Source organism: Cebus imitator, unplaced genomic scaffold, assembly GCF_001604975.1.
Source record: "Cebus imitator isolate Cc_AM_T3 unplaced genomic scaffold, Cebus_imitator-1.0 Scaffold345, whole genome shotgun sequence".
NCBI classification, from domain to species: Eukaryota; Metazoa; Chordata; class Mammalia; order Primates; family Cebidae; genus Cebus; species Cebus imitator.
In genome coordinates, this window is record NW_016107660.1 from 1,831,361 (window position 1) to 1,851,763 (window position 20,403).

Sequence of the window (20,403 nt, forward strand, 5' to 3'; positions counted from 1 at the left end):
TGTAGAACACACAACTCCACAAAAGCTGATCACACATTTTTTTCAAGTACACACTGAACATTTTAGCAAGATTGACCATATTAAGAATCATAAAATGAGTCTCATTAAATTTAAAAGTATTCAAGTTATACAAACTATTTTCCCTGCGTAAAATGTAATTTAGAAATTAATAACAGAATAATATCAGTGAATTCCTCAAATATTTGGAAACTAACATGCTTCTAAAGAATCCACAAATCAAGGAAGATATCTAAAAGAAAAATTAAAATATTTTAAACTGAGTGAAAATGAAATTTCAAGATATCAAAACCTGTGAGATGTCTCTAAAGTAGTATACGGCAAGTCTACAGCACTATACACATACAATATTATAGAAGCAAAATTGTCTCACACCAGCGACCTCAGTCTTAAGAAACCTCTCCTTAAGAAATAAAGAAGAGCAAATTAAACCCCAGGTAGGCAGAATAATAAAATATTAAAGATCAAAGCATATATCATTGAAATAGAACATGAAAATATAATAGAGAATCTAAGAAACAAGAATTTCCTTCTTTGAGAATATTAATAAACCTCTGGATAAAGTACTTAGGAGAAAAAGAAGACACAAATTACCAAAATCAGGTATAACAGGGTTGACATTAGGATAGATTATATAAATATAAGATGACAATTCATTATATGACACAAACTGCTCAAGAAGAATTATACTACTTGAATAGCCCTATATCTATGTTTAGAAATTGGATTTATAGTTAAAAACCTTCCAATAAGGAAAATGCAAGGTTTCAACAGCTTCCCTGGTGACTCCTACCAAATAAGTAACAAAGAAATAATACCAGTTCTATAGCAACTCCTATAGAAATTTGAAGAGGAAGGACTATTTCCCAATTTACCCTGTGATGGAGGACTTAATTGCCCTGATAGCAAAATTTGACCAAGAAGCTAAAGAAAAGAAGACAACAGATTACTATCCCTTGTGAACATCTATGTAAAACTTTTAAACAGAATTTTAGCAAATCTAATTAAAGAGTATATTAAAAAGATGATAAATATGTCATGATCAAGTGAGATTTATCCCTGTAATGTAAGGTGGATTTAACATTCAAAACTCAATCACTATGATTCACTGCATTAACAACCATGGAACCATCACCACAAGCAAGATTTAAAACAGTTTTATTACCTATAATATTCTCTGGTGTTCACTTGTAGTCAGCCTTTCCTCTGAACCCCAGGCCTTTGCAACCACTGATCTTTTTCCTGTTCCTATAGTTTTGCCTTTTTGAGAATGTTATATAAATGAATCATTAATATGAATAATTACATGTAAATGCATAATATTTTGAATTTGGCTTCTTTCACTTAACATTATGTGTTCAAGATTTGTTCTGTAACAATGTCATGGTGATTAAAAACAACAACAAAAAGATTTGTGTATGTTGTATCAGCAATTCATTCATTTTTATTGCAGAATAGTATTCCAATGTGGAGGTATCAGAGTTTGTTTATCCATTATCTAGTTGAGAGACATTTAGTTCGTTTAGTGGTTATGAATAAAGCTTCTGTAAAATTTGGAATTCTCATATTTTAAGTGTACAGTTTAATGAGGTTTGATAAATGTATACATCCACTTAACCTCCAGCCTAATTAAGATATAGAAACCCGGTGTATTCCCTCCTGTCTTTTTCCAGTTAATCTTTCTTAATCTTTTTTTCTGATTTCCATCACCACAGCCTTTTCCTTCCTGCCTTAGCCAAGTTCATGTAAAAGGAATTATGCAGAATAGAAAGAATTGGCATTCCTTTTATCCCAAGAGGAATAAGCAAGCAATTGAAGACTTTTAAGAAGGAAATAGGCACAATCTGATTTATGTTTGTAATGACCTTTTTTGGCCACTGTGTAAAAAATGGTGAGTGTGCCACTTAAGTATTATTTTTCTTCCCATGTTCTAGAGGGAATATGGCTCAATAAAATTCCTGGACCGACCAGAATTTCCACTCTGAACCCATTCAGGGAGACTGGAACTGTTTCTGCCATTCCCGATTCTTCCCAGCAGATGGCCCCAAAGTCCAGTTCCTGAATTGCCTCGAGGAGCCGCGGGCTGCAGGGTGAGGCTGCGGCTGCCAGTCGATCTCCAGCACGCGCTTGGCCGCTGGAGCTGGGCAGCAGCGAGGATCCGCCAGGGGTGCGGGCGACGGCTTCAGCTGCACCGCGGGCTGGCCAGGGCTGCGCGCCCGACTCCGACTCTCAGCAAAAATGTCTCTGGCCAGGAGGAGCTGAAGTTCTGCAGGACATTGGTCCGCCCGGGGACGGTCCACTCCGCGGGGACTTTGGATAAGGAGTGCGTGCGAGTGGGCACCACGCAGACAGGGTGTTAGAAGGCTACACGCGGGGGATGATGGCACCTTGGAATTAAAGACGAGGAAAGGAGGGGGCATCTAAACTAGGCTTTGGAGAGAACTAATGGGAGGAGCGCGGGGGATCGGGCTGGAAAACAGAGGGGACAGCCAGGACGGGTGTTGGGTGTCAGGGAACAGACGGAGCGGACTGCGTGGGTCCAGCCAAGGAGAGTGCAGCAAGCAGGCTTGTTTGGGTCGAGGTTGCCTAGGGAAGCGGAGCACTTAAGTGCCTCTTCTTTCCCTTCTCCAGCCTCCTCTACAGTGGTGAGGTCACACCCCTTGGAACCCTCCCTCTTCCCACCCCTCCCGCTCCCGGGTCTCCTTTGGCCTGGGGTAACCCGAGGTGCAGAGGACCGAGAATGAGGCGATTGCGGAGGATGGAGAAATAGCCCCAGGTCCGGTGGAAAATGAGGCCGGCGGACCTGCTGCAGCTGGTGCTGCTGCTCTCCCTGCCCAGGGGCCTGGGCGGAAAGGGGTGTTCGTCTCCACGCTGCGAGTGCCGTCAGGAGGAGGACTTCAGAGTCACCTGCAAGGATATTCAACGCATCCCCAGCTTACCGCCCAGTACGCAGACTCTGTGAGTACCCGGGAGAGGTCAAGGTAGGACCCAGAGACAAAGGGCACCTGCAGAGGTGAACCGAAGTGCACAAAAACAGCTCAAGAACAGTCCGAAGGTGTGTGGGGGGGGGGGTGGGAAGGGGGGTGTGTGTGCGCGCGCGCTGAAAACTCAGTCACCTACACTTGGGAAGGTATCATTGTTGACATCCTCGTTACTCCTAATACAGGAAAAGGTTACAAAACTTTGGTGTACAATGACAGCAAGACTTGTTCTTTCCAAAAAGCTGCTATTCTGCACTTTGCCTAACCCTGGTTAAATCTGTTTTATTTGAATTAATAAGGATAATGGCAACTCAGGAATGGACCCTTTTGAGCTTATCTTGGGTAATAAAAAAAATTGCAAAACTATGTATTTCTTCTTTTTGTTTTTCTAGATGGGAGGTTATCTTGGCAGTTCTGCTGATTCATCAAATTGTTGACGAAAGTTTAGTCAGGGCCCCTTTTTAAAATGAACTATCTGTACAGTATGTGTAAGTTACTTACTCAAATGTCAACTGCCAGTAAATAGTGCATCCAGAACCCTGCTTTGTGATAGCCATGGTAGAGGTATAAAGAAATGAAATTTCATAAAAGCATAGTACATTTATCTGCATGTTAAATGTTACCAAATTAGAAACCTGATGTTAAATAAGATTGTCCACACACAATCTGCTTCTTAACAGCAATTTAAATCGGTGACCATTGAAATTGTAGACAAAACCAAGGGAATTAAGTCTTTCTTGATTGGTTAAAAATAGAACAGAAAGAAAGGATAGTAAAACAACCTGGGCTAGCTAAATCCAGTTAAGGCAAGAAAGTGCAGGTTATTAAAGAAAATGTTGACAGATGAAAAGAAATGGGAAAGTTGCACTTCTAGATTTTCTTAAGAATTTAACGGTATTTGATGAATACGCTATTTAATGGTAGATGATGAATATTTCAGCTCAGATATGTATTTCTTTGCTCTGAGATACCCTCCTTTCTTAGAACACCTGAATTAATTAGTTCAGTAACCTCCAAACAGTGTGGTAGTCATTCTCCTTGCTGCTACCATAGAATAAAATGTGTAAAAGGTGTGATACCCTCTTGATTACACCTCCACATGGGTTGCTTGTCACCGCTAGAATAAAATATTTTTGTGCAGCCTACCAGATCTTACAAGACCTAGTCAAGTCTTTCCAACCTCATTGCTCCTAATTTCTCTAACTTCACCCTCTGACTGAAAAGAACTTCTGGCACTTCCCCAAAGTTCCCTGCTATTACCGCTGTCCTTGCTGTCCTTCCCACATTCTGGCCCCTCTGCCTAAAGCACATTTGCCCCTTGTCTTCGTCTGGCTAATGCCTAGTCCCAGATCCAGATTCTGGATCAACCCGGCAGGAAGCTTCTCCTGACCTATGACCCTCAGGCTGGGTGAGGTATATCCTCCTTCCCAAAAGTGTTCTCTGCTTATCCCTTAGGCATTGTTTGCTTTCTTGTAACTTGTTATTTATTTGCATGCCCACACAACCAGGACACAAGCTTCTCTAACACGGGGACACTGTCATTCAACCCTGAATTCCTGAAACCCTCAAACTACTTAGACACTCAAAAAAAAGCTTAAGTGAATGAATGAACACATGAGTATGCCGGGTCTCTGGATGTCCACTGTGTGTTGGGGAGAAGTAAATCCAAAGACATCCCTTCATCAGAGACTTCTTTAACAGGGGCAGAAATTCAAGTCATTGAAGAGAGAGGTAGCTCTGACAGTGCAAAGAAACTCAGAGATGTCCTGTTTAAAATGCCACCAAAAGTTGAGAAAGAAAGGGTAATAGAGAATGAGCAATGGAACAAGAGTCAGGAAACCAGCAGTCTCCTCAGTCCTTCTTTATTAACTGTGAAACTGTGTAAGATGACTGCTTGGAAGGAGCCAAGTTTCCTTCTGGGTAAAAGAGAAGGTTCAACTAGGTACTTTCTAGGTGATGACATGACACTGATGAGAATAGCCTGAGGGAAGGCACTGAATCACAAGAAGTCATTGAGTAAAGACAGCGGCAAGGAGGATCTGACCTTGAGAATAATGGGGAGTGAGGTTTTATGTTCTGAAGAATAAAGTTATTCTGAGATGGAAAAGAGAAACTTGATGAAAAGTATGGGTAGAACAATATGGTAGTCTCTTTTGAACAATAGCTACAACCATCTGCAACAGTAGAAAAATTTTCAACTCTTTTGGGGGTAGTAGAACTCTTGTCCCTCCCCCCAAAAAAAGCATATGAGAAAAGCAAAACATGTAAAGCTAACAATTATATTGTGTTTACTTATGGGGGAGTCCTGTTCTCAGCATGTTGCAAGAACTCACCCAATGAATCCTCACCAAATCCAGTTAAGTAGGTGATGTTATTATCCTCATTTATAGATGAAGACATTGAGGCAAAAAAATTTTAAAAAATGAAGTAATCTGCTCAATGTTGCACAGCTCGTAAGTAGTAAAGTCAGGATCTGAAATATCATATCATCAGCTATGGAGCCTGCACCCATAAGCCACCACTTGCAGATGAAAAGTGTGTCTCACCGTACCAGTTTCCCCTGATGGTCGTAAGCTCTGGAGAAAAAAGTCTGAAAACAACTCATGTCCAATAAACCAACAGATAACCTTGGGGGCTATTCGTCAGATGCAAGAACTCAGAAAGCAGGAGGTTAGCAGTGAAAGGAAAAAAGAAGGGAAGGAAGAAAGAGAGGGAAGGAGGAGAAGAAAGACCATATCTAAGTTATGGAAGGTATTCCCTCCTGAAACGAACTAAATCTTTGTCATTAAAAAGCCGTTCTGGGTGGCAGCCCCTTTTTGGTCTACTTAAATTATACAGGATCTACTGCTGAGGCATGTTCCCTCACAAGTTTTATATTATTCAGAATGTACCTCTTTTTAAAGTTTTTGAAGAGCTCACACAGGGTTTAAAGGTAAGGTATTTTGTTCTTGTAGAGTTATTTGCATTACTTCTGCAACCTTCGTCAAGATTGCTGTATAACCACTTCTTAGACATTTTACGAATTATTATGGTGCCGGGAACAACTCTTTCTAAAGCTTATCTTCTACTCATAGACTATTGTTCTGAAAGGCAAACAGCTCTCTTGCCCTGCTACCCATATCCCAGCCCCGTGGTCTTATGGATGGAGGGGAGACAGTTACAGACTGTGGCCCTCACTGAAGAAGTGATGCTGTGTCTTTTCCTCAATCCTCTCCTCCAGAAGGGCATGATGCACTTTCATTGGTTTTACCTGAGTGGAAGGTGAGGGAGAGCTGGGATGCCTGCTTCTGCCACCACCAGTGGAACATTCTAGATTCTTTGCTATGCAGGCAGTTTGAAAAAAAAATCACTCTCTTCAATTGAAAATTACTGATTTAAGAAAACTTAAATGAGGCAAGAGAATAAAATTTAAAATTTAAATGTTGGCATATAATTATAGATCGTATCATCTCAAAACCAAGGATAACAAGATTGACCCATCACTCTCTCTTACTCAGAAAGTTGCCATTTGTTGCTTCTGTGCATGAGAAGATCCTTCCTTCCCTGAAGGAGGAGGTAGATAGGATTTGACAACCATTCTTTGTGTGGATTCTTCCTCAAGAGAGTGCTGACATGCCTTACTGTGTTTGTTTAACCTACCTGCTTTCAGTTTAATCATGATGATAATTTCCACCTCTGCCTTCTCCAACCCCACTGCTGTCTTTAGTCTTGAGTCTCAAAGAAGTAAGTGGTTTGTTCACATGCATGCCTTCAGATATGTTTCTGAAGGAGTTGTTGTTTTCAGGTTCTGTTTTTGCATTAGTCATTTGCATTCTGTATCTGTGGCTCTAATTGATGGACTCTCTCAGTGTTTACTAAACTGAAGACAATCGTTCACCATCTTTGGCTTTTGTGCCCTGTATTCCATCTGTGCTGTTATTTACTCAGTATTTTTAAGTTGACTCACTTCTCTAACTGAAATAAATTTAGAATGGTTACAAGTGGGAAATTAGCATGGCTTGGTATAAATAAGAGGTAATAGAAAACTAAAGACAGCAACAACAAAAATATAATTAAATTCTAGCTAGAGACTATTGTCTGAATATACTGAACCTACAGCTGCCTTCTCTTTGTTAAAAAGGGAGCCAACAAAGTGTTAATAAGTAGTAAAGAGGTAGCAATCTGGCATGGTGTCCCCTGTCATATTGAAAGGATGGATAGACAACAGAAAAAGGAATTAATTTCTCACTGTGTGATTCGGTGTTATTTAATGCCAGGTGGGCACTCCACCTAAAATAATCTCATGTATCTCCAAGTCATCTTTGTTCCACACTTAAAGAAATGTGGATGTTTTGTATATTTCACAATGGTTTTAGTCACAATCGGTGGTTGTAATGTGAATAACAATTGCTTCCAACCTAAAGAGAAGCCCTCCGCCTCTACACCCGCGTGCTCCCCAAACACGGCCCCACACTTGTAAAGGTGATTTCATTTCATATTTTCAGGCTCTGTGAATTATTCTCTTCCATTCTCTCTCTCCTTTCCCATACATATGAAACAGTGTTCTAAGCAGATTGAAGAATTCTGACCTAAAAGTTAAAGGGATTTGATTTATTCACTTGGGATGAACATAATAATGGACAATAAAATTTTTCTATCATATATATATATACATATATATGAGAGAGAATGTATATAGAGGGGGAATATATCTATATACCTGTACATATATATATTTAGACATACATATATGCATTTAAATCAAGATTTCTGGTGGTAAGTAACAGAAAACCCACTCTGTTTAGCTTCAGGAAGAAAAAAATATTTGGAAAGAACATGTCATTTACAGAATTACTTTAGGACCAGGCTTTGAAAATAGGCCAAGGCCTACAGTGGGCAAGGAGCTGGAGCCACAGTGAATCACCTGTTTAGGACAATTCCACGGACAATATAGAAACCACAGCCACTGGACATCTGTGGTCCTATAGCTGCCAGGCTGTCTATGTGCTGTCATCAATAATTTCCCAACTGTCCCTGGGTCTTTAAATCACCTACTTGAGAGTGGTATCCTGTATGGAACATTTGATTGGCTGGCAAGTCATAGCTGCTGGAGGTGGACAGAGGAAGGAGGTCCACTGCCTACTTTTGGTGTCTGAAGTAGGAGACACAGAACTGGGTCCTTCTAATATTTCACACAATGGGGAACTCCCCACTGAAGACAGGCCATATGCCCTCTCCATTGCTTATCACTGCCTTCATTCTGCAAATCTTTATTAAGGACTGACTATATTCCAGACACTGTGTCACATTCTGGATTTAATGGAGAACACCACCAACATGTTCCTGTCTGCAGGGATCTTACAGTCTAGTGTGGGAGCTGCATACTAATCAAATAATTACATAAACACAGAGTTATAATTGTGTAAGTGCATTGAGTTGGCTCTTAGTAGGGATGAGGGATGCTCACTTAAAATGGGGTTCAGAGAAGGCTTTGAGCTACCTCCTGAAGAACCAGCAGGAGTTGGGTGTAAGAAGTTTCAGGGGAGGAGGGGAAGGGTGGGGACATGGTATTCCAAGAGCTTTGAAGAATTCTGACCTGAAAGCTGAAAGAGTTTGATTTATTCACTTGGGATGAACATATTAATAGACAATAAAATTTGTTACTACTCCCTTCATAACTCAGTCGAGGTGAATTCTGATGTCCTTGGGAGGTGAATTCTGATGACCTTGGGAGCAGTTTCTGTGCACAAAAAAAAGTTGATGGGGGTAACTGGCTTTGTAAATTAATATTTGATTTGTTAAAGAAATAAATGTAAAACCTAGTTCTTTATTGAGTTTTCTATATATTATTTTGTTTGGAAATCTAATTGTAATAATTACTGTGAGGAGTATTTTATCACTTAATAATATTTTAATAACTGATTTCCTATAAAGTTTAGTAAAATAATAAGTCATTTAAATGAAAACAAATTTAATGTATTTTGTTTTAAAGTACTTAAATGCTTGATGAAACTTTCCCAATCCTTAGAAAATTCTGAAGCATCTATTATATTAAACTTTGTAAGTACCAGGAATGCTGAGTTTTTAGACAGCCAAACTCTGGAGTGAGATCCTCTGGGTTGGATGCGTTGGTCTGCTATTTCCTAAATATGCTCTGGGGAACGTTGTTTAGTTCCTCTGGGTCTCAGTTTCTCCATCTGTAAAAAAAGGGTAATAGTCCCTGACTCACCAGATTCCCAGGTGGTATGAATGAGTTAATACAGTCAACATTTTCAAAGAAAGGTAAAATTGTAACTCTCATACAGCTACAAATTGAACACATGTCAAAGATTTTAATTAACTCACTGATGAGTGTATATGAGCTGCCTATGGTTGCCATAACAACGTACCATAAACTGGGCGACTTAAAACAACAGAAGTTTACTCTCTCACAGTTCTAGAAGCTAAAAGTTGGAAATCAAGGTATTGGCAGGGCCACGCTTTCTCTGAAGACTCTTGGGACAAATCCTCCTGGTTCTTCCTAGGTGCCAGTTGCTGCTGGCAATCCATGGTCTTCCCTGCAATTACAGGTTTTAGGCCCACCCTAATTCATCTACAAAGGCTGTATTTCCAAGTAAAGGTACATTCCTTGGTTCCAGGCAGATACGAATTTGGAGGGGAAGGCTTTAACCCACCATAGTGAGGAACCTGGTAAGGTATTACAACTGGTATAAAGGATGGCCCACAAACTAGACATATTCATAGATTAGGAATATCAGAGTGACAATGTAGATGGAGGCAAAGCTAGCTTCTTCCCCAGTGAGGGAGGAAAGTTCACAGAAGCTTTTCCATACAGGACAGAATTGACAATCGCGGACAAAATTGCTTTGCATTGCTACAGTTATCTACAATCTACAACATTGTAAAATAATTCCCGTAGAATCAGACTGAGAAACTTGGAAGGGTGTACTCTAGTCAATACACACCTTTTCATTGAAACACATTTTTCTCCCAGTAATACATGCAAAATTATGAAAAATTTACTGCCTCCCAGTGAGCACTATACAGGTAAAGTTATTAAAACCTTTAATTTCCTTTTCAACTTAAATCACAAGTCAAAATAAATTACTCAATTATACATTTTAAATTGAAATAGCAAGACCAATCTATTAGATATCCCAACAAGGTCAACAACTTCTGTTAATACAAATACTCAAAATGCCATATATATATATATATATATATATATATATATATATATATATATATATAGAGAGAGAGAGAGATTATTCTTAAACACAACACAAACATATTAATACTTTGAGTATTAATACTTTGAGTCAGATTTAGAGTCTCATTTAGATTGTTAACTCTAAATTTTCCCAAGCTAAAAAATGTTTATTAATTAAACAAATTGATCTTCCTCCCCAATGAACCCCAGGTTCTTTGTGGAAGCATCCACTGGTTGCCAGGTTCCATCCCTAGCCAAATGGACCCTCCTCTTGGAGGGCAGAAAATATCTTTTCTTTACCTATCACATGATGTCTGGCTGAGACCATATGATAACAACAACAAAAAAATAGATTGACAAGAAAAAAAAATTAAACAATTATTAAATACAAGTTTTACATGACACTGGAGCCTTCAGTAATAAAGACCCAAAGGCACAGAGAAAGCCATATATTTTTGTGGACAGTCATGCAGATTGGAGGACAAAAGGATATCGTTGAATTGTAAGAAACTGTGGTTGGTGGGGGGGATCTTAGCAAGTCCTGTTTGTTCAAATTCATCTTGGTGTCTCTGTGTCTTCATTCTTTTTCTCCTGGTGTAAGGAGAGCCCCTCTGAAATGAGGGTCTGATGACCTACTTTAGAGGAAGGCCAGAGAATTACTGTATGACCTGCTTCAGGGGAGAAGGGCAGGGAAAAGTCAGAGACCTTCTGCTTCTGCTGTTTTCTCAAGTGCCAAGGTGTCCCATTTGGAGATAGAATGTCATGAACCCCATTACATCTGTCATTCATGTGTGATTAATAGCATTCCTTTCACTCTCAAAGAGGTCCCGAGTTGGAGGATGAATTACTAATATTAATAGATCTTCCTATTGGACCATGAAGTCCAGAGGCCCATGGGACATGCTTAGCCTTATTTTTCATTGCCACAGGTGGGAGTCTATCACTTAAAAAGAGGGTTGGTCCCTCAGTACCACCTCAAAATCTACAACTGCCACATAGATAGTAGCAAAGCTCCTTTACTCCTTCAGTTAAGATTTGCAATTCTTTGGCTCTCTTAAGGGACCTGAAATGCCTTGCCTTCTGGTTTACGGAAGGATCCTCTTAGCTGGTCTGCTTTCGCTTTAGTTCTCAATCTATTCTTCACACAGCAACCAGAGAGATCTTTAAAAATGTACATCAGGCAGTGTCCTGCCTCTTCTCAGAACCCTCCTGGCTGAGAAGGTTAAATAAAAATCAAAGTCCTTATGGTGGCCCCAAAAGCCCTACATGATCCAGCTCTTTATTTTTCTGATGCTATTTTTTTATTACTCTCTCAGTAATTCAGCTTTCATTTCATCCTCTCTGCTGGCCTCAAACGTGTGGGGCTTCTCACATTCCATTCTTCCCTCTCCCTGGACCATTGCTTTCTCAGACGTCCTCACGGCTGACTTCCTCACCACCTTCAAGTTTTTGTTAATTGTTATCTTCTCAATTAAGCCTTTGCTAATCACTTTGTTTAAAATGGAACACTCCTGCTTTCAAAATAAAATTATCCCATAGCACCTGTCACCTTCTAATATACCACATAATTTATTCTTATTTTTTAATTTATTTTCCACAAGAGTCTTTGTGTATTCATCTATAAGAATAAAAAGGAAGCTTTTTAGTTTGTTTTGTTGTCTATTTTCTTCAGTTTATATACTCCAAGTGCCCAAAAAGAGTTTGATATGTAATAGGTAGTCAATAAATATTTGTCTAATAGAGGAATTAATTAATTAATTAATTAATGGCTCTGGAGGCACTTTAGTGTCATTCCACTGGGTCCGTCACACCCTTTTAGGATTCTTTTTCAAAAAGTCCTTGAGTTTTATTGCTATATTAGGATAGATGAAATTCTGCCTCAATATTTTTCCTGATTATCTGGCATGCTAGTTTTTCAGATACTAAAATGACATTTGACGGAGTTCCCCTTCTCTCACTGCTTGTCTGACCCTATGCCTGTTACTAAAACCATGTGAAGGTCATTACAGTACTCTGAACAGCCACCTTCAAGGAATATTAACTTTACCAGTGCTTCCTAAGCTTTCCAAATGCAGTACTCCTAGGCAAGAGGAAAGGAGAAGAGTTCCCTGCAATAGCTGGGGCACCTAGAAGCATTCTAGAACAAGCATGCCTTCCCTTGAAATCTCCAGTTTGTTTTTTTTTTAATGTAACTTCCAAAAAAATCACAAAGAATTTTTACCAAGGAAATTACAAATTATTTTGTATCATATAAGTGTTTTTCACACAGCTTCATATATACCTTCCTGAAGTATTTTTCTGCCTTCCTGGTAACGTCCTTTTGAATTTGCATATCTCAGTAACTTGACCGAAAGGGATGACTTGAAGACCCCACATGGCAGGCACCACAGGCCAGAGAAGATGTTTTTGGGAGGCAGCACTGTGTCTGTTTAAAAGTCCAGCCTCAACAATCAGATCAGTTTTGTTGAGATCAAGCCCATTCAGACATGATATCAGAGGCTTAGATCCAGAATGTCCAGTTTTCATCTGTGTGAACAAACTAGCTATCCTGGGGCCTAAGTCCATTTTCTTAAATCACCTCTGATGAAGTAGTAAGCATTGAAAACTCATTTATAATGCATAAAACATATTGTTGAATGAATTAGGTTTGTCTGAATTCATCAATTTATTAGAATAGTTGTCGTTTTTTGTCCAGAGCCAAGAAATTCAGTTAAATTGATCTATTTGATTATTTTAGTGTTTTCTGGTTGTACAAAATGTGTTTGTTACCCTTTGGATTAAGGTTTATCAGACAAAAGTTCATGGGCCTCCGAGGAGTTCGTGGCTGTGCTCTTAGGAATCTGTGGTTATGTGAAAGTTTGTCTCAATCAGTGCAGTTCTGAGACTCTATAACTTTCCTTAGATCTTCAGAGATGTCCTTGACCACTCACAAGTTAAGAAATTCTGCTTTGGAATAATTTGGCATTTTGTAAGTGTATTCGCTATGACTCAATCGTTTTATTATATTGCAAACAACCCTAACAGATAGATTTTTAAAATAAGTGAAAACTACCTGACCTTTGAATGTGATGGTTTTTCTTTGAATATATTATTACAGTGATTACTTTCTTTATGGCTTGCACTTAGCCTGTCCCTTGATAGACTCTTCACACAGAAATTCACTAAACATTGCAGCCTTTTCAAGTCAATAGTTTAAAAACAGATTTCACAAGTTTCTAATGCCTCCTACGTGATGTAAATTCTTCATACTTACTCTGTTGCCATTTTTACTGAAGCTGGTCAACATACGTAATTACTCTCTGCCTTTCATTACATTAATTAAAGAATAGCATTTGAAAATTTTAAGAATGGGCAAAATGGCCCCGTTTGTTCAAAATTACAGACTGGGTTTTAAAGTCTTCCATTTAGATATCAGACCCTACCTACTTTTCTTCCTTTCTGTGTGAATCTTTAAGAACGTTTAGGGTATTCCAGAAATTTTCAAAACAATGTTTTAATTACAAAGCTGGCACTTGTGATTTTTAAGACAGCTTATAAATATTGTTCTTTTACATGTGGTGACAGGTGCCAAGGATGTTTATGGCACAGTCTCATCAAAAAGACTGCTATCAGAACATTCCAGAAATTCAAATACTTCATCATCATTGTAATCTAAACTTTCCATATCACTTGTGTACCTGGAAAGAGCTTCCTTATGTCCAAATTTTTCTTTTAGAAAACACGATATCTCTGTATTTACATGATACATGAACCTTCTGGCTTATATTTTCCAGGCATTAACTCAATCTTACCCATGCCTTTGCGTTCTCATAATTATGCAACTCCAGAGAGGAGACTGAAATTGTCTCCTCTTATTGCCAGGTACTGTCACTTTATATTTTGTTATTTCAATCTTTTCTTAAGCCAAGAAACTAGAAGGCTACTTTTAGGGAAGGGCTCTGTGCATGAGAATAAAGAGGATCTAAGGACAGGCATAAATGACATACTCTATCATGAGAAAGTCTTTACTGGGCTTTACAATGGCAGTGTTTCCAAATCAATACCCTTTGCAGTTATTTCTGGTTTATGGACATGGTCCAAAGATTTGAGATGACCAGAAATACTACCTCTAGATTGGTGGCATTTTATTATAAATTTTTCTTCCTTCTTTCCTTGTTTTTTAAATAAACTGGTATATGATAGATGATTTATTGCTCACCTATCATATACTAGTACTCTTCTAGGCATTGATATGTAATAAATGACCCCACTGAGCTTACATCCTAACAGGAGAAAATATCCAAAAAGAAAAAAATAAAACAGAGAATGTCAGATGGTGAAAAGTATAATGGAGAAATATAAAGGAAGGAAGAGGGAGAAGGAATGCTGGACATTGCATTTTAAATGGTCAGCAAGGTGTCTTCATTTGGGCTCCTCTAACAGAACATCGTAGACTGAGTGGCTTGCTTACACAACAACCATTTACTTCTCAGTTCTGGACACTGGAAGACCAAGACCAGGGTGCTGGCAGATCTGTTGCCTTGTGAGAGCTGCTTCCTGGTTTGCACTTGACCATCTTCTCCTTGTATGCTCACATAGCAAAAAGCCAAGATCATCTCTCTTGTGTTTTTTATTATAAGGGCACTAATTCAACCATAAGGGTTCCACCCTCATAAACAAATTTCCTCCCCAAAGCCCCATCTTCTAATGCTATCACATCGGGGGTTAGGACATATGAATTTGGGGAACACACAAATATTCAGTCCATAACAGAAGACCTCACTGAGAAAATGACATTTGAATAAGGACCTGAAGGAGCTAAAAAAGGAATCCAGGCTAATATCTGGAGGAGAAACAAACAAACAATATATATATATATATATATATATATATATATACACATATATATATGCTTATTTTTGGAATGAGATAAGAAGATATTAAGGATTTTGAGCCACATACGCAAAAAAGCAAGACCTGACTTACTTTTTTTTTGAGATGGGGTCTTGCCCTGTTGCCCAGGCTAGAGTGCAATGGTGCAATCTAGATTCACAGCAAGCTGCTCCTTCCGGGTTCAAGCAATTCTCCTGCCTCAGCCTCCCTAGAAGCTGGGATTACAGACATGTGTTAATTTTTGTATTTTCAGCAGAGACAGGTTTTCACCATGTTGGTCTGGCTGGTCTTAAACTCCTGACCTCAGGGGATCTAGCCACCTCGGCCTCCCAAAATGCTGACGTGAGCCACTGTGCCTCGCCCTGATCTGACTTACATTTTAGTAGGATCACCCTGGCTACTATGTTTCTTAATCAGGTAAAAGATGGTACTGGCTTGAACCAGCTTTTTTGCAGGGAATGTAGTAAGAAATTGCCTGGGCTTATTTTAGAGGTAACTCCAACAGGATTTTCTAACAGATTATGTGGACTTCAAGCAAAAGAGAGAAGTCAGCGATATCTTAGCCTGAATTCTTTAGAAAGCAGAGCCTGTGTGAGAATTTTTTTTGGGGAGTGTGATTCCAGGAAGAGAAGGTAGGATGGGGAAGTGAAGCAGGGAGAGAGGGAGAGTTTCCCGCTGCAAGAAACAAATGGTTGCTGAAACCCCTGAGGCCACCTGAGAATTCAGATGACATGCATCTCAGGACACTTGTTTTAGGAGGGAGGAAAGGTAAAACATCTACCCATCAGTTCTTGGCTCCCATGAGTCAGGGAGTTAATCCTACTGACCTTCCAGGTTTCTTGTGCCTGGGTGATGACAGTATCTCCTGATATTAATTAAAAAGTCCCCGGGTGGGAAATGAGAGCTGTGGGGTGCAGGGCTGAGGTGCAGTACTGTCGAGCCGTACCTGCGTGAAGCTAGTCAGAGATCAGACAGAACTGGTAGCTGCAGCAGGGCCAGTATAAGAGGCGATCCTGAGAGAGTCTAAAATGATGGGTAACAGGTATCCAGGGCCGGTTGGCCTTTTTGCACAACTCAGATTTGCCCAAGCTTTTCATGATACCTGGCTCCCATAATAAAATACAGCGCCTCTGATTATGTAAGAATGGGATGTCCTTACTTTTTTTTTATTTTTTTACAAGAAAGGGGAATACAAGCCCAGTCTTCCACAGAGATTTCTTCAAGATGCAATCTTTGCAAAGACATAATACAACAGGGTTTGTGAAATAAACTAGTCTGCTCTGTTGCAGCTGATCTGAAGGATGCTATTGATAGTCCTCATCTCTCTTTGACTCCAATTCTAGATTTGTCTCACCCTTGCCCAGCACTCTGACTGGTTGAGTTAATTGCCTGATGGAAGACCCAGACTTCAGCTCCAAGTGTCCTGAAAGCTTAGTTGCCTTGTTCTTGTCAGATATAGTTGTTGTATGTTCTCCATCACCATTATCCGTGGGCTCAAAAGAACCAAGAGATGCCCCAGTGAATTCCCTGCATTCTAGACACACCTCACTGTTCCCAACGTGTAGCAGCTGCCCTAGCTTCTCGTGGTAAAGAGGGCCTAATATTCCTCAATAGAGAAACTCCTGTATTTACCTATTTGTCCACTAGCATGAGGATCCCAAATGACCAGGTGGCCATTATAGTATCAAGCTCCCTGTACTTTTTACTTGGGAGAAGTAATCTTTCTACTCAGGAACTTGTACCTTTAATCGGGCAGGAATTGAGACAGGAAGCTCAAAATCTGAATGTTAGGTTACTGGGGTGATGGTGAGATGGGCCAATTCTACCATTGCCCCTGGGTCTTCCTTCAGACCCATGTATCCTAGCTACATAGAACACAATGGCATATGTTGGCTACTGATTCAGCTCATATCCTTCCTCAGGTCAGATCCCCAAACCTGCAGGGTTTTGTCCCCAAGTTGGCACCTTAGCTGAGTCTTTAATTTATTCCACCATTCTCATAGGCAGTCTGCTTCTTCGTGACAGGGTACATAGTGAGACTAGCGGATATAGTGTTCATATGCCCTTTGTTGCACCTGCTCTGCCATGAAATGCATCCCTTGATGAGGCAATGCTGTACAGGTTTTCATATTGGTGGATCAGGCATTTTATAAACCCTTGAATAGTGGTGCCAGTAGAGGCACTGAAGTCAGAGAAGGCCAGTCCAAAGTAACCGTGATGTTTTAAATGAGTTACTATTTCTTACAGGGTGGGAAGGGTCCAGTGTAATCAAACTGCCACCAAATGTCTGGCTGTTCTCTTTAAGGAAATGTGCCTTGTCAAGAGTGCAGCATTGGACTATACTGCTGACAGGTTGATCATTTACAGAAGTATCTTGATTAGATTTTATGAAAAGGAGCCCAAGCTGTTGGGTCCATGCTTGGCTTCCATTCCTGTCACCGTGGCCACTTCATTCATGTTCATTTCACCAAAACTGGATGGCATCTCTAAAATGAGTCATCTCGTCTACCTGGGTGTTGAGATTCACCACAAACCAGAATAATCAGTGGATACTCTCCGATGAGCATTAATGTGAGACACAAAGGTCCACAGAATTTTGGCTCCCACTCCCAAAGCTACATCCATATTTGTTTCCTAAACTTTCTTGTTCTCTATTTTCCAATATTATTCTTTCCAGGCCAGTGGTCAACCAGCTAAGTTACTTGCTACTTTTTGGTGTTCCACGTATACCCTTGTCACGGTTCTTTTTCCCTTCATACAAAGAGAATGATCGCTCTAATGCTCACAGATCAACTGACTGTGAACATTTCCATTCACCATTGTCTTTTAAGGTCACCCTTGAGTGGGGCTGTACTGTACTTTTTTTGGCTGGCATTCATTTATTGTGCCAATCTGTAAAGCAGGCACCAACCTATGAACTCCATCAAGTGGTTCTCGGGAGCTCTCCATGAAACGAATTTCAGTGAGAGTGCAGCAGAGATAAGGGAAGTGGGAGTCCAGGCCACCTATTCATGAATTTACCTTCCCTTTCTAGACTGGCTTGATCCAAAATGTAAAATATCATCATAAAATCAATTGCTGGTGTGCTCACCTTATTTTACGACCCAGTAAAACTCACAATACCCAATTCACAATGGACAGCTGCAGTCAGAGAGTCACTTGGTGTCCCAAGGAAGAGATCTCAGGCTCTACGAAGGCAGAATAGCATGCCAGGAATTATCTTACACATAAAGGGTATTTCTGTGCTTCAGAAGGCAGATCCTTGCTCTAAAACCTTAAGAGCCTAAGCTCTCAATCTCTCATTGGGACCTGCTGGAGAATCCACAGAACATTCTTCTCCAGGATGGATATCTGTAGTTTTGTAAGATCTGCTGGGCTGTGGGACCCACATGGCAGGGCAGCTGATATCTCAGCCTGAATCTGTTATAGACCCTTGTTTTAGGTCCTACCTGAAACTGGCAGCCTTCTGAGTTATCTGATCCATGGGAAAATGGGTTGCAGTGCTAGCGCTGCCAAAAGCCGAGAGGCCCAGCGAGTGCTGTACTTCCGTGTAAAAGGCAGAAAGGGCAAGATACAACTATGTGTCCTCCACTTTAGAAGGGATTTTTTTTTTTTTTTTTGAGACAGGGTCTCACTCTGTCACCCAGACTGCAGTGCAGTGATGCGATGGTGGCTCATGCAACATCCACCTCCCGGCTCAAGTGATTCTCTTGCCTCAGCCTCCCAAGTAACTGGGATTACAGGCACATGCCACTACTGCCCAACTAATTTTTGTATTTTTAGTAGAGAGGGGGTTTCACCATGTTGGCCAGGCTGGTCTTGAACTCCTGACCTCAAATGATCCACCCGTCTTGGCCTCCCAAAGTGCTGGGATTACCCAGGCATGAGCCACCACACCCAGCCAGAAAGGATTTTTTAGAATGCCCCAGACAAAGCACATTGCCAATAGAAGAGGTCCCTGAATCTTTGTGGGATTTATCTGCTACCCCCTGACATTCAGCTTTCTTCTACTTTTTGCCCATCTACTCTAATTAGCATATCATCGGGTAGCAGACTACTATGATGATGTGTGTGGTGTCAAGACTACCCATCCCTGCAAATGCCTATGAAATGGAGCCCCTGGGGCAAAACAGTGAATAGGTATTGCCATTTTTCCTGTATAAAGGCTTACTACTTTTGATTCTCTCTATTGATAGGAATCAAGAACAGGACACATGCACCAGATCGATAACCACATATAAAGTGCTGGAATCTGTGCTGGTTCCAGTGAAGACATATCTGGCACAGCAGCTGTGATAGGACCTACCTATTGGTTAAGTTTGTTAAAGTCCATTGTCACTCGCCTCAATCTATTTGTTTGAGGTTTTTGTTTGTTTTGTTTCTTACAGACAGCAGATAGGAGAATTGAATGAGGATAAGAAGCGGCCACTATTCTGCATCCTTTAAGTCTTCAAAGTTGACACTCATATCTGCAATTTATCTTGGGACATAGTCCTATCAATATAAGCTCAAACCTTATATCCAATCATCTTTAAGAAGTCTTGGATTTCTGTTTACCAGGTGACAGTTACTTTGGCAAATGGCCAGAGGTCCCTTTTAGGAATGATGGGGGGACATTAACCAACAATGCTTGTAGTGACATTGTGGGCACTTCCCTAGGGGATCCAGCAACACTTTTAATCAGTTGATTCCTGATTCCTGAGACATTCGAGATTTGAAATATCTGGCTCTTAAGTTTATGAAATATAGTAACTTGATGTGGTTACTATACATAGTACTAGAGGGAAGAATTTTCTACAACACAAATTTTTAGATCTAAATTAATGCCCTGAGGCCCGATAAATGAAGTGTAAACTATAATTACAAAACACCTAGTTCTTCAGTGTTTGGATTTATGAAAATTGCCATGATTTTTATCTATTGTGAGTTATTAATCCAAGTTGCTTTTATTACATTTTAACAGTTTTAGCTATAACATAAATTACACAGGTTTTTGTTTTTGTTTTTTATACCACCTTTAAAAATCCTATCATTGTTCTGTGGGAGGATTTGTGCTCAATTATGTGTTTGTGTCAACTTTGTGCCCAGACCCATACTATATGTCTTCACATACAATATCTCAGTGCTCGTCATGGTCTTCCTTAGGAGGTATTTGACTCTAATTTAGATGCAGATATGAACAGACACTTTACAAAAGAAGACATACGTGAGGCCAACAAACATATGAAAAAATGCTCATCATCACTGGTCATAAGAGAAATGCAAATCAAAACTACATTGAGATACCATCTCACGCCAGTAAGAATGGCGAACATTAAAAAATCTGGAGACAGCAGATGCTGG

The 20,403-nt window shown here is 40.0% G+C and overlaps 1 protein-coding gene across 2 annotated transcripts in view; it reads left to right on the plus strand.

Moving 5' to 3' along the window:
* The first annotated feature begins 2,555 nt into the window (after window positions 1-2,555).
* The window catches only part of TSHR (thyroid stimulating hormone receptor), a 151,169-nt gene continuing 133,321 nt past the window's right edge, over window positions 2,556-20,403 (plus strand). For both annotated transcript variants that reach the window (XM_017505936.2, XM_017505938.2), the window contains exon 1: window positions 2,556-2,976. In XM_017505936.2, coding sequence (XP_017361425.1) covers window positions 2,807-2,976 — 170 coding nt within the window. In that variant the 5' untranslated portion in view covers window positions 2,556-2,806. The remainder of the gene's footprint in view (window positions 2,977-20,403) is intronic.